The 15,662-nt window shown below is 44.9% G+C and overlaps 1 protein-coding gene across 4 annotated transcripts; it reads right to left on the bottom strand.

Moving 5' to 3' along the window:
• Positions 1-5,167: 5,167 nt before the first annotated feature.
• Positions 5,168-13,920, bottom strand: NCOA4 (nuclear receptor coactivator 4). Of its 4 annotated transcripts, none has more exons than XM_084290445.1 (10): positions 13,817-13,920; positions 10,555-10,708; positions 9,973-10,113; positions 9,761-9,849; positions 9,175-9,283; positions 8,505-8,576; positions 7,701-7,847; positions 6,481-7,485; positions 6,078-6,167; positions 5,168-5,404 (listed from the first exon to the last, which is right to left on the bottom strand). In XM_084290445.1, exons 2-10 carry the CDS (start codon positions 10,693-10,695, stop codon positions 5,399-5,401), a joined length of 1,800 nt encoding a protein of 599 aa, XP_084146571.1. In that variant the 5' UTR covers positions 10,696-10,708; positions 13,817-13,920; the 3' UTR covers positions 5,168-5,398. The 4 variants fall into 4 exon arrangements, with proteins under 4 accessions (XP_084146571.1, XP_084146573.1, XP_084146574.1 ...); XM_084290447.1 differs by having other exon boundaries at positions 7,701-7,844; XM_084290448.1 differs by lacking the exon at positions 13,817-13,920 and adding an exon at positions 13,459-13,655 and having other exon boundaries at positions 7,701-7,844.
• Positions 13,921-15,662: the final 1,742 nt, after the last annotated feature.

Here is a 15,662-nt window from a genome sequence, read left to right as displayed (position 1 = left end):
CTTCTTCCTATGCTTTGCTGTTCCTGCTGCTAAGACAATGAGGGGCTGCTCCTTAATTTAGTTTAGAAGGACTGCTGGGATAGAGTCATGAGGGAGTTGGGTGAGAGGAAATGAACTAATGGGTGATGCACAATGGTAGTGAGGCATACTGGGCAGGGGCTGGCTGACCCTGCTCCCTGACTTGTAACCAACACAAAAGTAGTTGTTTTTTGGTGCTGTGCCTGAAACCCAGTAACTGTTGCAAGACCCCTGTCATTGGGTTATAAAAACATTTAGGCCTTCTAGGACCTTAAAACTTGTTCAGCCAATAATCAGAAACCAAGACACAGAAGTGCTACTCTTGTTTTCTATTACAGGATTTATAATTAATGCATTCCCTTCTACCTCCCTAAGTAGTATTGGTAGGTTATTGGCAAGATAGATAGATATATGTGTTCTTCAGTGTTGAAGCAAAAGCAGGTATGAAGTATTTTTTGCAAATGAATTGAATGGTGAATTGTGAATTAATTTGCTAGTTAAAATTATTGTATAAAAGCTATTTAAGTTTTTAAGTAGGGTAACTAAATAGATCAGAGATAATGCAAAGATCAGGGAAAAAGGCAAGAAATGTACTGTACTGCTCAGCAGGTAACGTAATGCAAAACTTTTGATAACTATGATATACCCAACAAAACAGAAACAATAGGGCAGTAGAAAAAAAGTGTAAGTGCTTACCTTTCTTTCTCTCTCTGTCAAGAAACCTTTCTTGAGGAGGAGAGGTCTGAAGACCACCTTCTTATAGCAAGCTTTTTAGCTAACGAGCCTTCACAGTTGACCTCAGTTAGCTTTGCTTGCTACCAGCTCAAAGCAGATGCTCCATGCCAGCACTGAGCTAGATGTAGCACAAAGGAAAGCAGACTGTTTTCTCACCAGCATTGTCAATGTTGTTTCTTGTTGAACCTTACTTACGTTCTGCTTTCTTTCAGTAGGTTGTGTATCAGTGTTGTGGTGTAAGAGTCAGCCCGCCTAGCGCATACTCTTTTCAGGGCTGTACCACAAGAAACTCTTGTTCTACCTGCAGACTGCAGAAAGGTGACTGGGGTGCTAGCTGCGCAGCAGGACACGAGAGAAATGCATATGGTTTTTTTTTCCTCCAGGCTGCTTTTTCTCTCCTCATTGGCATCAGAGGGATCTTCCCCTCCTGTGCTTCTTGGTTTCATTTAATAGGATTTGTACTCCTATGCGCTTAACAACAGAGGCTTGTTGGCCACTTCTGGGGCTGCTGGTGGAGGAGGATTGCTTTTAAGTGTCTGGAACTTTGCCAGGTATCTCGTATTTTTGCTAGAGACTTTGTCAGGAATGAAATGTGACCCAGGAGCTCTCTGCTCCTAGCTGAAATAGGAAAGCTGTGAATTGGAGCAAATGGCTTTCCTCCTTCAGCTGCACTGTGGATAACATAGGAATGAGCTTCTGCGTTAAAAGGTGCCACAACCCCAAGGTGAGGCTGACTCTGAGGCAGCTTAGTTTGTTATCTGGTCTGCAGTCACCTCAGGTTTCTGGGAACTGCCTGCCTCAGGGCAGAGCTGTATGATTTTCTGCAGTAGCTTTGTTTCTAAGGCCACTAGAAGCTTTGGTTTGTAACCTGTTTGCATGCAGTGATGCTTAGCTTGAGGTACCAAACATAACCGCAATGGCAGCAGCCGGGGGCTGGCTCTGGGGCTGAGCACTTGAAGTGAGCTCTGGGTGCAGCACTGCTATCAAGCGGGGAGAGAGCAGTGGCCATCTGGTAGCATCAGCTTCTGTTTGTATTTGTGGCTCCAAGCTCTCCAAAGCAAAACTGCATTGTAAGGAATCTCTTCATTGTGCTTTATCTACAGGACTTGCTGCATTCACAGTTTACTGGTGCCCACTCAGTGTAAAGCTGCTGCTGCTTCAAGCTGTGACCAAAAGCGCACCTGAGTTCAGTAGGAGTAAAAGGAAGTAAAAGCAAGGTGCAAATGTAGGGTTCGGTTAGCAAGCTATAGTCCTCCCACGGAAAATTACAGAATTGTGGGCATCAGAGGTCTCAGCTGTCCCAAAGGGCGCTGTTTTATCTGCTTGCTGTGCCAGTCACAGCATCAAGTTCTGCTGATAGAGTTCTGATAGATTTACGGCACCTTTCCGTGCTGTGGCAGCAAGTGAGGGAGTCTAAGGTAACAGGTGTAGGGAAAACTGGATGAATTTTGTAAAGCTGCTTTCGTGTAGCCTGAGGAATGGAGCAAGGCAAACTCCTCTTTCACTATTCCCTTTCAGCAAGTGAGTTCTCTTACAGCTGGAGAGAAGTTGTTGAAAAATCATTAGGCATGGCCCAGCAAGCTCAACTTCCTCAGCAAAGCAGGACAGTTAGGAAATTGGTATGCTTTAAATGGGGCCTTGTGTACTGCGAGCAGTGGTGCTCCTGCATGCCAGGCACCACAGTGACTCCAGAGGGTACTAGAGCCTGTTTCAGTGCTCTCGGTGTTCTTAACATTGGGCTTACATCCCCCCAGGAGCCATGTGTAATGCCCCTCGAGCAGCCCTGGTGCCGGGAAGCAGCAGGCTTGGACCAGGCTCTTGTCCCCCTGCCCAGAGCTGCTGCTCCCTGCTTTCGCCAGCAGGCACTATGCGGTCGCAGAGCGGGTGGGTTATTTTGCACAGAAGCTAGTTAGAGTCTCCATTCGTTAGGGAAATGCAACACTTAAGGGAGGAGGGGAGGTTTCTTTTCCTCCCTATGGACCTGGAACAGCTGTGGAATTGGGTGTTGGAGCACCCCTCTTCCTCAGTAGGAGGCATCACTAATAATCTCAGCTCACTCAAAAAAAGCCTCTCCAAATACTTGTGAAGCCACAAATAGTGTTCTCTGCTCCTGCTACTTTGTCTTGTGTGAACTATTTATGCCTTGTCTCTGAAAGCTGTACATTCAGCCATCATGCTGAGGAGTTCCACACGTAGCTGCTTCTAAGGCTAGCTCTAGTACATCTGGAAGAAAACGTGCGTATATGTGCACACACCCACAAATGAAATTCAGGCTATCCTGTTTGGAAGGCTGCCAGGCCCAGCTGCGTGTTGTCTCACAAGAATGTTCTCTTCAGGGTACAGAGCAGCTTAAAGGAATAGAAAATCCTCAAAGGAGAAATAAAATATGTCAGTCTGATATTCAAATACAAGGACAGCATAAGAGCTAGAGAAGGACTAACTTGGCAGCCAGACAAGGTATATTTGCCAGCCACAGAAGAGGACTGGAACACATTAGAACAAAAAAATCCATAAATCCTCCTTAAATACTCAGGGCAGTAAGACTCAAACGCACCATTCTGTCTAAATCTGTCTCTTGCAGCACCTGAATAAAGGCCGGGTGCTGTAGCCCTACCAGCTGAGTGTCCAAGGCCTTCTGTCCCAGCGCAGGCCAACAGGAGGCTGCCCACCAGGAGTGCACCAGGGCTCCCTGGCTGGGAAAGCTGACTGCACGGCCACATGGGCAGCAGCCACACAGAGAACTAAGCTGTGAGCCCTGCTCTGGGATGGGTGCGCTGCTGTGGCAGCCTCCAAGCATACGTTAACCAGGCAAGTCTCCTCGGCGCTCTTTTGTTACCCACCTTACAAAGAAGCCATATCACACACCTTGGCTGCAATTATTTTTAATGGAAAAGACTAAATCGATGTTTTACATAAATATCAATTAGTGATAAGTCAGTTAATAAGTAAAGGAATACATACCCCAAGTCTGAAAGGCTTACAATGAAACTGACAAGGTAGCACACAATGAGGACTACAAGGAATGACAGGAGGTGGGCTGCACTTCTGTCACCTTCAGTAAGTTCAACTGCTAATCAAATTAGGCTATTATTGGAGTTAGTCACAGTGCGGTCTTCCTGTGCAGCAACAAGGACACGTTCAAAGGGGAAAAGGAACTTCAAAACCATCTTTCTGCTTTCAGGAGCAAGCCCCAACTATTAACATACAAGCCTCTAGTGGTCCGCTGATGTTAAGCCCTTTTGGGGTCTACTTGCAGATGTGCAGTGTACCCGTCTCAAAACTTAAATACACAGGTTATTAGACAGGAATGTGGTCACGTGTTGGATCTTGCTAGTTTCTTTTCTACAGCATTGCAAAGAATTTAAATCACTTTTATTTTCAGGCAGGCTTCAGTGACGGGGAAGAGGGGGAGCTATTTTCTGTAGTCATTAAGAGTAAAGAGAGTGGAAGCTGTACCAGAAACTACAAAACTTCACAGTTTTTTCATGCAAACTGACAGATGTGATCCACATTTCTATCTGACTTCTTTTTTTTCCTATGGACTCAAAAGGTTAAATATAGTGTTCATATGTCCACAGCTATAAGGATCAGAATTATTGGAACCCCACTTTTATATGCACAACAATAGAATTCCACAGCTACAACATTACAGTGGAACAGACAGTGGGATCCACAGTTTGCTGAGTTAGTGCTTCCCAATTAAAACATCGATCTGATGAGAAAGCATCTGATTCCCCAAGTATTACCATTAAGCGCCATGTGGCCAAGATGCCTGTTTTCCAGTGGCTTAGTCAACAGAAGTTCATTCTGAATTATCTAAAACTACCAGAAACATACACATTTCGTTTTACAGCTGTTCCAGGGAAATTCAAATAGTTACTGAAGGCTGGGGACACAGTAGGTTCTGGATCTACTGATGCTTGAAAGTGAATACTCTAGAAAAGCCCATCAATCCAACTTTGCCCTATTTCTTTGACAAACCCATGTCTACCCTGTCCTCTGACTGGCTCAAAAAGTTGCAAGAAAGTTTTCTTTTAGAACTATGTTTCCAAGTCTCCTGTCTTGTGTCAGGTCCCACACATTCATGTATTTTTCAAAATCTAGACTACACATACTCAGCTGGGAGACAGCGATACACGATGCAAACAAAACCTTTATAGTAAACAACTGCTCAATAAAAAAAAAAAATGCTTCCAAAGACAGCCTAAGCTACCTCACAACCCCAGTAAGCTGGAACCCAACCCACATCAAAGTTGTAGCAGCTGAAAGTAAATGCAACATTTCTGAAGTTGATGCCAAAGGTGGACATTTGACAGCACCAGAGAGATTCTGCTTTATACTTGCATTGGCTTCAGTATACTTCAATTGACGATCCATTACAAGAAGATTCATGTAGTCCCAGAACAGATATGAATTTACTAATACCTCTGTAGTTTCAGATTGCTTATGCTCAGTGGGTGTACATTTCAGAATTAATCATAACAAAGAGACATCTTCTGCATCATAACTCCTATATTTTTTGCTATAATTTTAGAAGAAAAAGCAGATGGCCAAACACAAACACAAGAAATCAGCTGGCTGCAGTCACTCAGTGTGATGTGCGATTGATCAGCAGGAAGGGGACAGTTTCAGTGCTTCCAGTTCTTCACATCTAAACAAATTTAAAATAGGATTATTCTTTTCAATCTATGACACATAGAAAACAGTAGTTCTGGAAAAAGCACGTATAAGACACTAGAAAAAAATCTAGAACAGTTTCTAGAACTCGGTATCTTGCCTTGTAGGGGTTGCTAACACCTGCTTGCTAAGAAGAATGCCTTTTGTCATTTTTAAGAACAACGATTAAGAGTTAATCTTGGCAGAGAGGACAAACATGGTGCAAATACACTACCAAAATAAGAAAGAAGTCGTCTAGACATTTAGAGATGAATTACATGTTTTAGTTACAACAGAAGTTACCAAGATTTCACCAAATATCAATGTTTAATTGTGATCTAGTCAACTTCCCTTCCTGGCTTGGAATCAAGAGAGGAGTAGTGAACAAAACAGAATGGCCCAAGCTGCTAAGAAGGTGCATGGGAAGGAAGTTTTACAGAACCACAGAGATCATTTAGGCTGGAAAATACCTCTAAATCAGCTAGCCCAGTCTAACCGAGCACTGCCAAATCCATTAAACCATGTCACTAAGTTCTACATCTAGTCCTTTTTTGATCTTGATGCTGTTAAATACCATTTCTATAGATCTCTGAAGATGAAAGCTGCTGCCTCCTCTGTTCTGTACCCAATTTATGTTTAGGCTCAGGTACTCATTCTGTGTATCCTACCTGTAAAGGAGTGCGATACAGCCATTTTTCGTTATCTCCATTGAGCTTCATACAGGCAAAAAGGTCACAAACTGTAGGAAGGCCAAACTCCTGGAAAAGAAATCGCTTTAATTACTGATAGCTACACATAAAGACATGCTAGTGCCTCTTCAAATTCTGTCAGGCATTCATAAAGAAAATAAAACTGAATCCTGAGCCTTTGAGATTAATACCTTCTTCATTTAAGACTCATTTCAGACTAACTTCATTTTAGTTAAGACTACTTTAGTTAAGACACTTCAGAATTAATTCTTTCTGTATGTTAAACACTGGCCTCATCTACTTAATTATTTAAGTAATAATTGCTGAAAACACTAAAAGAGCTTAAAACACAGCAGTAGCAAAAACTTAGGAGCATGCTCACTTGTGCTTTCTTGCGTAGGAGCCATTTATCTTCCACTGGAGGTGGGTTAGCATTTTCTAGGTTCTTGGAAGTCAACACCCAACTATTTACGTTCAAGGGGAGGTGGAATGGAGCCAAGAGGTCTACAAAAGGACTCTTGAAACTATTCGCTTTTTCCCTGCTTGCCTTTTCTTCTGCACTTTCTGTTTTGTGCTCAGACTTGGCTAGCCAGCTTGTCAGAGGCCTTTCAAGCAGCACTTTCCATGGTTCTGCTATCTCTGCTGAATAATCCACTTTCTCTACGCTAAAAGGCTCCCCTGCGAGCTGCTGTGAGGGGTTAAGCCAGGTGTTGGCAAGGGACTTTGTCTTCTCATGCTCAGGGTTTGGTACAGCTTTCTGGCTTACTGGAACTCCGTTTTTATCCTTCCCTTCCTTCTTCAGAAGCCATTTACATAGAGCCACTTTTCCACAGTTTTCATCACAGACGCATTCTGAAAAGCTGGTGCATAGCTCATTAGCTTTGCACACATCTTCCACTTTGAAAGGGGCCTGAGGATGCTGAAGAAGCCAAACATTTACGGCAGATGTAGTGGGTGATTTCTTTCCGTCAAGATGCTCGTTCAGGCACTTCAGGTTTCCCAGGTTCTCAATTTCCACGCTTTTGACCTGGCTGCCACAACAACTGGTGCACGTTTCACCTTTGAGGAGCCAATCATTCATATTAAATTCTTCCCTAAAAGGTTTGAATTCATACTTCCATTTCTCATCTGAAGCACTACTTCCATTTTCCACCACAGGCGTAAGCAGCCAGTCAGAAAGGTCCACCTCTTCTTGTTCCAGGCATTCCAACTCCTCCACCTTTTCCATCGAAAAGGATGAGTTGAAAGTAGAGGTGGAGTCCTTGCAAGCAGGGGAATCTGCCTTCCCAGCAACATTGTGCTGTTGATTCTGCAGGAGCCAGTTTTCCAAATCTTTCAGATTTCCCCAGGCTTGCTCAAAATAACAGACTTTGGGAGAACTTAAATCCTAGTAAAAACACATCAAAATGCATTTATTAGCACTAAAAGACAACGTTCAGTACCTGTTGCCACAATTTTATCATAGAATATTCTGGTACGTGCAGAAGTATTACTGGAGCATGAGGCAGAGTAAAGAGAATTAATGAAGATCTAATTCCCACTGTGCTGCATCTCTAACCACTGTCCCCTTTATTAAACTAGATTAGTGCATAAAAGGCGTACCTGGCTGGGTTCCGACACGCATTTCTGGGTAACCCATTCTTCAAGATTGGTGCTGGGAACATATGGAGCCTGGCAAACACCCACAGGTCTGCTTCCAAGTAACCAGTCAGCAAGCGAGGCACCCACTGTCCCACACAATGTTTTCTGCTGGTAAAAAGCATTCTTGGTTATGGAAGTGTGTAATTGCTGAGGCAACTGATGGTGAACATCAAAACGAGCAATACCTCACATCAGTATTTCTGAACCAAAAGAAAAACCCAAAGTTCCTTCTAGTTAAAACAACAACAACAAAAAAAGATCTTCAATCACCTGTATGACTTGTTTTGTGATCCTAGATTATTCAGAGAGGGAACGATAAGAAAGGAAAAGACAACTTCTACAATGCACAGGTCTGATGCATAATCCAGCCGTAACACTCCTTTTGACCTCAATTCCTGTTACTAATTTGCTACCCTCTGAATCTTCACTGACACTGTTTCTGAGCAGAGCCCAACATCCTGTTTCCTGTGAACTCCTGGATTAAACCTCATTGGATAGTTCCAAGTCCTGATGTGACAACATTCAGTTAAAATACTTGGACTGACAATCAAACTCCAAATTCACATTCATGTATCTCCTTGCATGTCTGCTCCTGGAGCAGCTAGAACATCAGATTACTAATGCTTACCACAGCAACTGCTACTGGCTGCTCAAACGTCTGAACGAACAAAAGTCATTTCTCAAGCCAGCTAACATACTATGCGTGAGTTCTCCTTTTACCATTGCTTACAGTGAAACGTTCACAGATACAAGTCCTAATCTTACCTGCTCACAGTTCACTAGGGGAAAATTCTGCCCTGGGAACCAGGGAGAAGCATTCTCTCTCTCTGAGGTCTGCTATAAGGAAAGAAGAGTGAAATTCAATTTAAATCTCAATTTTGTCCAGTTTCAAGGATGATTTCTACAATGAAGCAGAAGCAAAGCGCAGTTGCAGCTGGTCAGCTCTTTGTAGCTAATCATTTTCTCAATATTTAAAAAAAAAACACAAAGATTTGCTCTAAAAATACTGCTCCCATTCTACTGCCTTTTAAGAGAATTATCTCCAATAATACAGAAGATACACTGCTTACGTAAGAATCCCAAAACATTTATAAATCACAGACAGCTTTCTACAATGTAAGTATTAACATCTAAAGAAAATATTATCATCAGTTTTCATTTGCTGGAACCATAATTCCCTCTGTCTCTGCCAAAATATTGAAGTAACATATACAAAACTAGATCTAAGCTCAGTGAAAATCACAATTAGGTGCATAATTAATAAACCACCGTGTATATATTACATAGCTAGAACTACATGACTTGTACACAAGATTTATTCAAGCTCTGACTGAAAGTGGAAATACTACTTGGGATATATTGCAATACTGCCTATATATACACATATCTGTGTGTGTATGAAGTATTGCAGTCCAGGAAAAGTCTTGATGCTTACCATTGTTTTAATTGAACCAAATGAGGTAATAGCCTGGCGAAGGTAGGATGTGTCAGCCTCAAAATTCAGGACAGAAGACTCCTCTGGTTTAAGAGTAAGACTCTCCAGTCTGAAAAAATAAGATGGTAGTTACAGAAATGTTAAAAAGAAAATTGCAACCTTCTACATGTCATCTGTCATGTTTTGGGAAATCAGTCTGTTATTTCATAAGAAGGTTTCCAAAGTGATTTGGCACTAATTAACTAAAAGATTTTTACCGTTTGCACAAAAATAGGGAGATGCCTGTTCACAAACCATGAAGAAAGTAAACAGCCAACAAAACACAAGTTTTTCCTTCACATTTCAACAGTTAATATTTGAAAAAGTCTGCACGTCCAAGCCCACTGCTTTTCATGGTTCTGTTTTGGGTTTTTCAATCTGATAAAGATGAGAGGAATCATACTTCAGACTGCTTTAAAGATCTTACTTCTAGGAACTAACTATTATGAATTAGATCTATTATTAGTTCTCCTAGAATCACAAACTGGATTAAATTCTTAAGTCAAAATAAATACCAATTATGCTAGCTTGCAGAGACAATATTTACCTCTCCAGACACACTGAAATCTGGTTTGCTAGTTCGTTACTGTAGGAGCGCTCCAGCTGATGAATAAGGCAATTGAACTGTCCCAAATACTGCACAAAGACAAAACACACATTACTGCTTTCGCTTCTCAAGTTACAATGTAGAAAATACTTGCAGAGACAATTTATTTAAAAATCCCGGTGCAACAAAATCAATTTGCAGCCAGATCTTACCCAATACAGCTGCTGAGCTTGCTGCTGCAATGCTTCCTCTTTCAGCTGCTGGATGAGGTCTACCTGCTCGAACAGCCAAACTTCACGACTGCGCAGGCATTCCAGGTGGCGACTTATGTGGCTGTGAATCTTAGCTTTTACCTGTAAGGCAACAGGCACCACTTCTGTAATATCTGTCACACAACAAGCATATACTGTGCTAATTACAAAACATTTGCCACAGAGAAGTGGTATTTCTGTACCCATTTATTTCTCAAACGCTAACCACAGTTGCCCGCAGCACATGACTCACAAGGCAGTGCAAGTTCCAAGGCTACCTCTGAAGGAGTATCAAATAACAGGGCTGTTTGCAATCTCTCTCTTTTCTGATGTTTCAGCCAACAGCTACAGAGAATTCTGCGTGCCTAAGCTGGTAGCACAGGAGTAACTTTATCAAAAACACACCCAAGTTACACACCATGATACTTGCCTGTCTCTAGGGAGATTTCATATCATCATTATATGATAAAGTACTCTAGAGCAATTAAAACTGTCATCAAAGTCATATTAGTTATTGATGCATTCTAATGAATTAAAAATTACCTCCCGCCAGTTCTCTTTAATCTGTTGCTCAGCCTTGACAATTCCAGATATAGCTGCTTCCAAGTCCTTCTTTGCTTGAAGGCACTTTGCCAGTGGCTCGCTGCTGCAGGAATTTCTACTTCTATCTTGTGGTGGACTCATTCTTAAAGTATTCCTAAAATAGGACAAAAAAAAAAATCTTAATAGTTTCTATTCCTCTTTAAGGGAAGAAGAAGGGCATCACATGAAGAACCATCTGCACTGCTTCGCTATTAAGGTGAACAAAACAGCCTAAGACCCTACACCGACGGAAGCTTTCTGTGCAACTGACACCGGTCTCTCGAAATGCCTTTGCCCAGGGAATTTACGCAACCACAGGAAAACCAACAGATTCTTGACAACAGGTCCAACCACAGGAGCTTAGGCAATCCTCCCAGCTGCTCACATTCCTCTGGCATTTGTGCCTAGCCAGCAGACTCCAGCACTCAGGAGCTGATCCGAGCAGGGCTCAGCAGAGCTGCAGGAGCTGGGAAGAATGGCCTGGCAAGTGGCAGCCACTATTTGAGTCATCCTTTTTTCACCTGCGGGCAATTTAATCAGCTCCCTTAAATTCCCTCATAAATAAGAAAATTCTTACACAGTCTGATCAGCTCAAAAACCAAGCACTGACACAAAGACCACTCTTTTTACTAAGCTGCAAAGGCCAAAACTTACTGTGGCTGCCCATTATTTTTGTTATGGTCACAGCCTTAGTAACTTTCTTAGCTTCAGCATATCCTCAACAGGGCTCAGATACAAAATTTCTAAGAAGTTATGCTAGTAAGGATTTTGGAAATAAGGGAAAAAAATAAATACAGATTTTAAGCGAAAAATGGGAAGAACCATTAAAAACATGTTTTCTAAACAATGGGTATTTGTTACCCCAGAGTTTCAATTCTCCTGTTCAGTTTCACAGGATCCCTGAAGAATTTCACAGTATCTCTGAACTTAAGATTTATAGAAAACACCCCATTTAAAATGTTAAAACTCAGCAATAACAGCTATGGAAACCATCAGCAGAATTAAGAGGTTTACATCTATCAATCAAAGTACTTTACAGATTTCACCACCCCACTGGAGGTAACTCAAAGAGTATTTCCAATACAACAAGACCACAGAGCTCATGTTACTGAGCAGCTAGTTAGTCCACAACTGCCAAACTCCACAACTGCACAAACTGCAATCCAAAAATTGCAGTTTACAACATGAATACAACACGAAAAATACAACATGAACCAACAGAGCTGCTTCTTGCCCCTCTTGTTTTGGATGGCTGTACCTGTACGATCCAAATGCTTAAATACATATCCACTGTCTGACATACATCCTGCAGGAAAACCTAAGTGGGAGCCCAGCTCTCAGAAGTAATCTAAAATTATTACCACAAAGTCAGGGAGATACCCAGCCAAGAAAAGAACGACACAAGATATATTGAAAGGTGTTGTCTACTCAAAATAAAAAATATATATATTTTTTTGATTATATTCTTGTGCAACAACCACAGTCAAAGTCTGAAAGGCTGAAAGCAATTGCCTTGTTTACTTACAGCATAAATAATGCACTTAAAGGGCTGTCATGCAAATGACGTTATGCGTGTATCTACAAATGCCAAGTCCGAGCAAAGTATACCGCACTGCTATGTAAGCATTTTCTGAATTTATGTCACAGGGGAATTCTGCAGGATGCCTGAAGACAAGCTGCTTCAGTTTTTACAATGTAGATTAGCAACTTCATCCTGGCACAGGTAAATTTAAGAAACTCCCACACAGTCCCCATACGATCTCTGAAAATACTTTCTTTTTTTCCTCTTTATTGTGCACGAGCCTCTCTCTGGCACCACCGGAGCCTCCCTGCAGCCCCCCTAAAATGGCCGTTCTTTCACTGTGAGCAGCGTCCCAGCCGAAGCCAACAGCCAGATCTGGCTCCTCGGTTCAGTTCTCCCGTCCCCTGGGACGCGGTGAGGCCCCGCTGTGCCGCACCCAACACCACCGGCGGCCCCAGAGGCACAGGGCTCAGCCGGCAGCCCCACCGGCTGATAAGGCAGCACGCCTCCCTGCACGTAATCGGGGGAGAAGTTGGGGCTAGAAAACAACAACACGCCTGAACAAGGCTTGAAGATAATGTAATTGCTGCTCATAAAATACTTGTCTTTACAGGGGAGGGGAGAAAAAATTGGCTGTTTCTCAGTACCCAAAAACTTCAGTGGAGCGCTGGTATTACAAAACCCCTTCAGCTAAACCTGGTGCTGACAGCTTCACCCCCCTTAATGCTCTGCATAATCTCAGCCTTGGGATCTTTTGATTTTCTTTGTAGCTCAACCTCCTGGCCAGAAATTGTTTTCTAAGGCTGTAATTATGCACAGTGCAGCTGGGAGCAGAGGACAACCTCTCTTCCCACACGGCTTGCTGACAGGCCGGCAGAAAACTGCTTTTCCTGGCTTCTCACTTCCAGCACAGCCACCCCTGCTGCTGCTGAAAAGATCCTTGTTTTCCATTGCCAATGCACAGTGCAAACCCTCAAAAAGATGACCTTCCCGAGCCCTTACCAGGAGGCTGCCCCGAACAAAACTCGCGTTTAAGAGACTATTTATAATACGGAATGATTTCTTTGAGCTGCCAGGGCCAGGCTGTTCCCGAGGGCTCACCGCCCGGGCTTCATGTGGTTTCCCACCAGCTGGCCTGTCTGACCCGAAGGCCCTCTTTGCTCCCACACCGCCCCACCAAACCAGGAGCTCCTCGTCAGGACCATCCCGGGGTGGGTGCGTGGGAGCTGCGGTCAAGGAGCGAAGCACCGTAGGCGTAAGAGCCGAATCTCAGAAATTTCCATTTCAATCCAAAAATAACAAGCGCCGTTCCGAGCACGGCGCCAACGCCACAGACGGCCTACCTGTGCGGAGCCTCAGCCGGGGGGTGCCGTGCTGCGGGGCTGGGAGCCGGGCCCTCTGCGGGCAGCCAGCTGCGGCGCTGGGCAGCAGGCGAGAACCCGAAGCAGCGCGGCGAGGAGCGGCACGGCCCTGCCCGAGCCTCAGCCCCAGCGCTCCGGAGGGGCCCTACCCCGCGGCGGGGAGCTACCCCTGCAGACGGCCGCCGGGCTGTGCCCGAGCCACCCGGCCGCGCACCGCCTCCCGGGGGCTCCCCGCTGCCCACCGCCTCCCGGCCCAGCCCGCCCCTGAGTCCCGAGGCCGGCGGCACCCGCAGCCCCCCGGCCCCGCGCAGGGCTCCCCCCGTCCCGTCCCGTCCCTCACCGTGCTGCCGCGGAGCGCTCCCTCGGGCTGGCGGCGCCGCGGCTCAACGGCGACCCCGGGCCGCTCTCGCGAGAGCCCCGCCCCAGCCCGCCCCGCTCGGCCCCCTGGCGGCGCGGCGGAGCGGCTGCAGCACCGGGCGGGGCGCGGAGCCGAGGGGACACAAAATGGCGGCGGGGCCGGTGAGGGGACGAAGGCGGAGCCGCACGGGGCGACGGCAGCACGGGCGGGGGTTCAGCCCCGCTGCCCCTTCTGAAGAGGGAGCGGGGTCTCAGAGAGCGCCCTGCTGCACCCTGTGCCTCGGCACCAGCCCCACCACGGCACCTGAGGAACGCTCGCTGCTACAGCGATTTTCTTCGCAAATGGGACAGGGCTTATGCACAGCCTCTAAAAGAATGTTCCTGGCACTCAGTTAGACCAGACGTCCTTCAATAATGGCAGTAATCTGAGGGAACCAGCTGTGTTGACAGCACCCCATAACATAATTTACTTTTATTAAGCTGAGCTGGCACCATGGCTGTCCAACAGACAGGACAGGGCAGCTGCAGTGGACCCACAGCACAGCAGAAATTAGAGAAAAGGCATCATTGCAGGCAAAGAGGAAAGTGTCTGCCCCTGGGGCCTGCGCCTCGTCCCCTTCTAGCAGCCTCACACACGTCCATCCCCAGCTGTCCCCCAGTGCTGGTCCTGGGCAGGCAGCAGCTGACAGTCCCAAATGGTCGAGGGAAGTACGTACACATACTTCACTTATGTAATGAAAGTAAAAACCACCAATACAGTCATTTTAATCCTCACCCAACTTGATCTGCCTTTTTTTTCCCCCTTTAATTTTTCTCTCCTGAAAGCCTCCGAAGCTTCAGCTGGTAGAAACATCTCTGTGACCACTTCATACACACATAAGCTTCTGCAGATACAGGAGATTCTTTGATGGCCAGAAATTACATCTTCCCAGTTACCAACTGGAAAGCACCCTCAGTTCAGATATGATGTGTACAGAGTGCTACTCACCATGCTTTACAAATGAGAGGAATTCCTGTATGTGTTTTGTAGGACTAGAATAGGTTTGACCACAGCTTCAGTGTAAGCAGGCATGGCCCAAAGCCAGACAAAACTTTGCTCACATGATCTATTATTTATCAGTAACTGGTTCAACAGCAGCCACTTCCAACACACACTATTTGTGTCACTGAAAAATTGTCATAAAGGCAGTGCATACCTGTAGCTAGACTTCCAAGGCCAGGACTACTGCTTTGCTTCAGCGCCTGACAGAATTCTCCCTGTGGCATTTGGCTGAAAATACTCTCTGCCACAGTGTGCTGGCCAGTCTAAAATACAGAGAAATACATTCAATAAGCAAAGGCATACCCCAACAGTGGTTCACTGATCCCAGACTCAGTGGCTCCAACAACTTAAAATAGCGAGGAAGGAGTTGAGTAAACAAGTCCTTTGTAACGTCCTGTATAAACTACATAGTCATTTTTTAATAACTACACAGCACACGTGGGATGTTAAAAAGGCTGTGAAGTTAAGAAGTCAGAACATCAATGGAGAAGCTTACAATGTGCGTGTAGAGCTCACTGCTCACATTTCAGGAACCTAGTTTCCTGAAGAGCTGCATTTTGGGTTGCAAGCCCCTGTGTTTTTCACCCTGCAGTTACCTGGTTTGGGGGACGGGGGGACAGGGCAGGACAGCTGCTTTCCGTTTGGCTGCTTTGAGGATGGCTCAGAGGCAGGCTAAGGGTGAGCAATCAGTTTTGTGCCCAGTTATCGAACACAAAGTTTCCAGTGGCCTCAGGACATCTTCTCTGAAACATTGTTCCCAAAGACTCACTTTGCATCTAGATTAGAA

The sequence above is a fragment of the Netta rufina genome (genome assembly GCF_964035555.1).
Source record: "Netta rufina genome assembly, chromosome: 7".
Taxonomy (NCBI): Eukaryota; Metazoa; Chordata; class Aves; order Anseriformes; family Anatidae; genus Netta; species Netta rufina.
This window is presented reverse-complemented; position numbering and strand designations above follow the sequence as displayed.

Coding starts and splice junctions, on each gene's coding strand:
- NCOA4 (XM_084290445.1), bottom strand. CDS start 10,695: ATGAGTCCACCACAAGATAGAAGTAGAAATTCCTGCAGCAGCGAGCCA. Junction 9,284..9,760: donor ATTTCAGTGTGTCTGGAGAG/GTAAATATTGTC, acceptor TTATTTTTTCAG/ACTGGAGAGTCTTACTCTTA. Junction 8,577..9,174: donor TTGGTTCAATTAAAACAATG/GTAAGCATCAAG, acceptor CTTTCCTTATAG/CAGACCTCAGAGAGAGAGAA.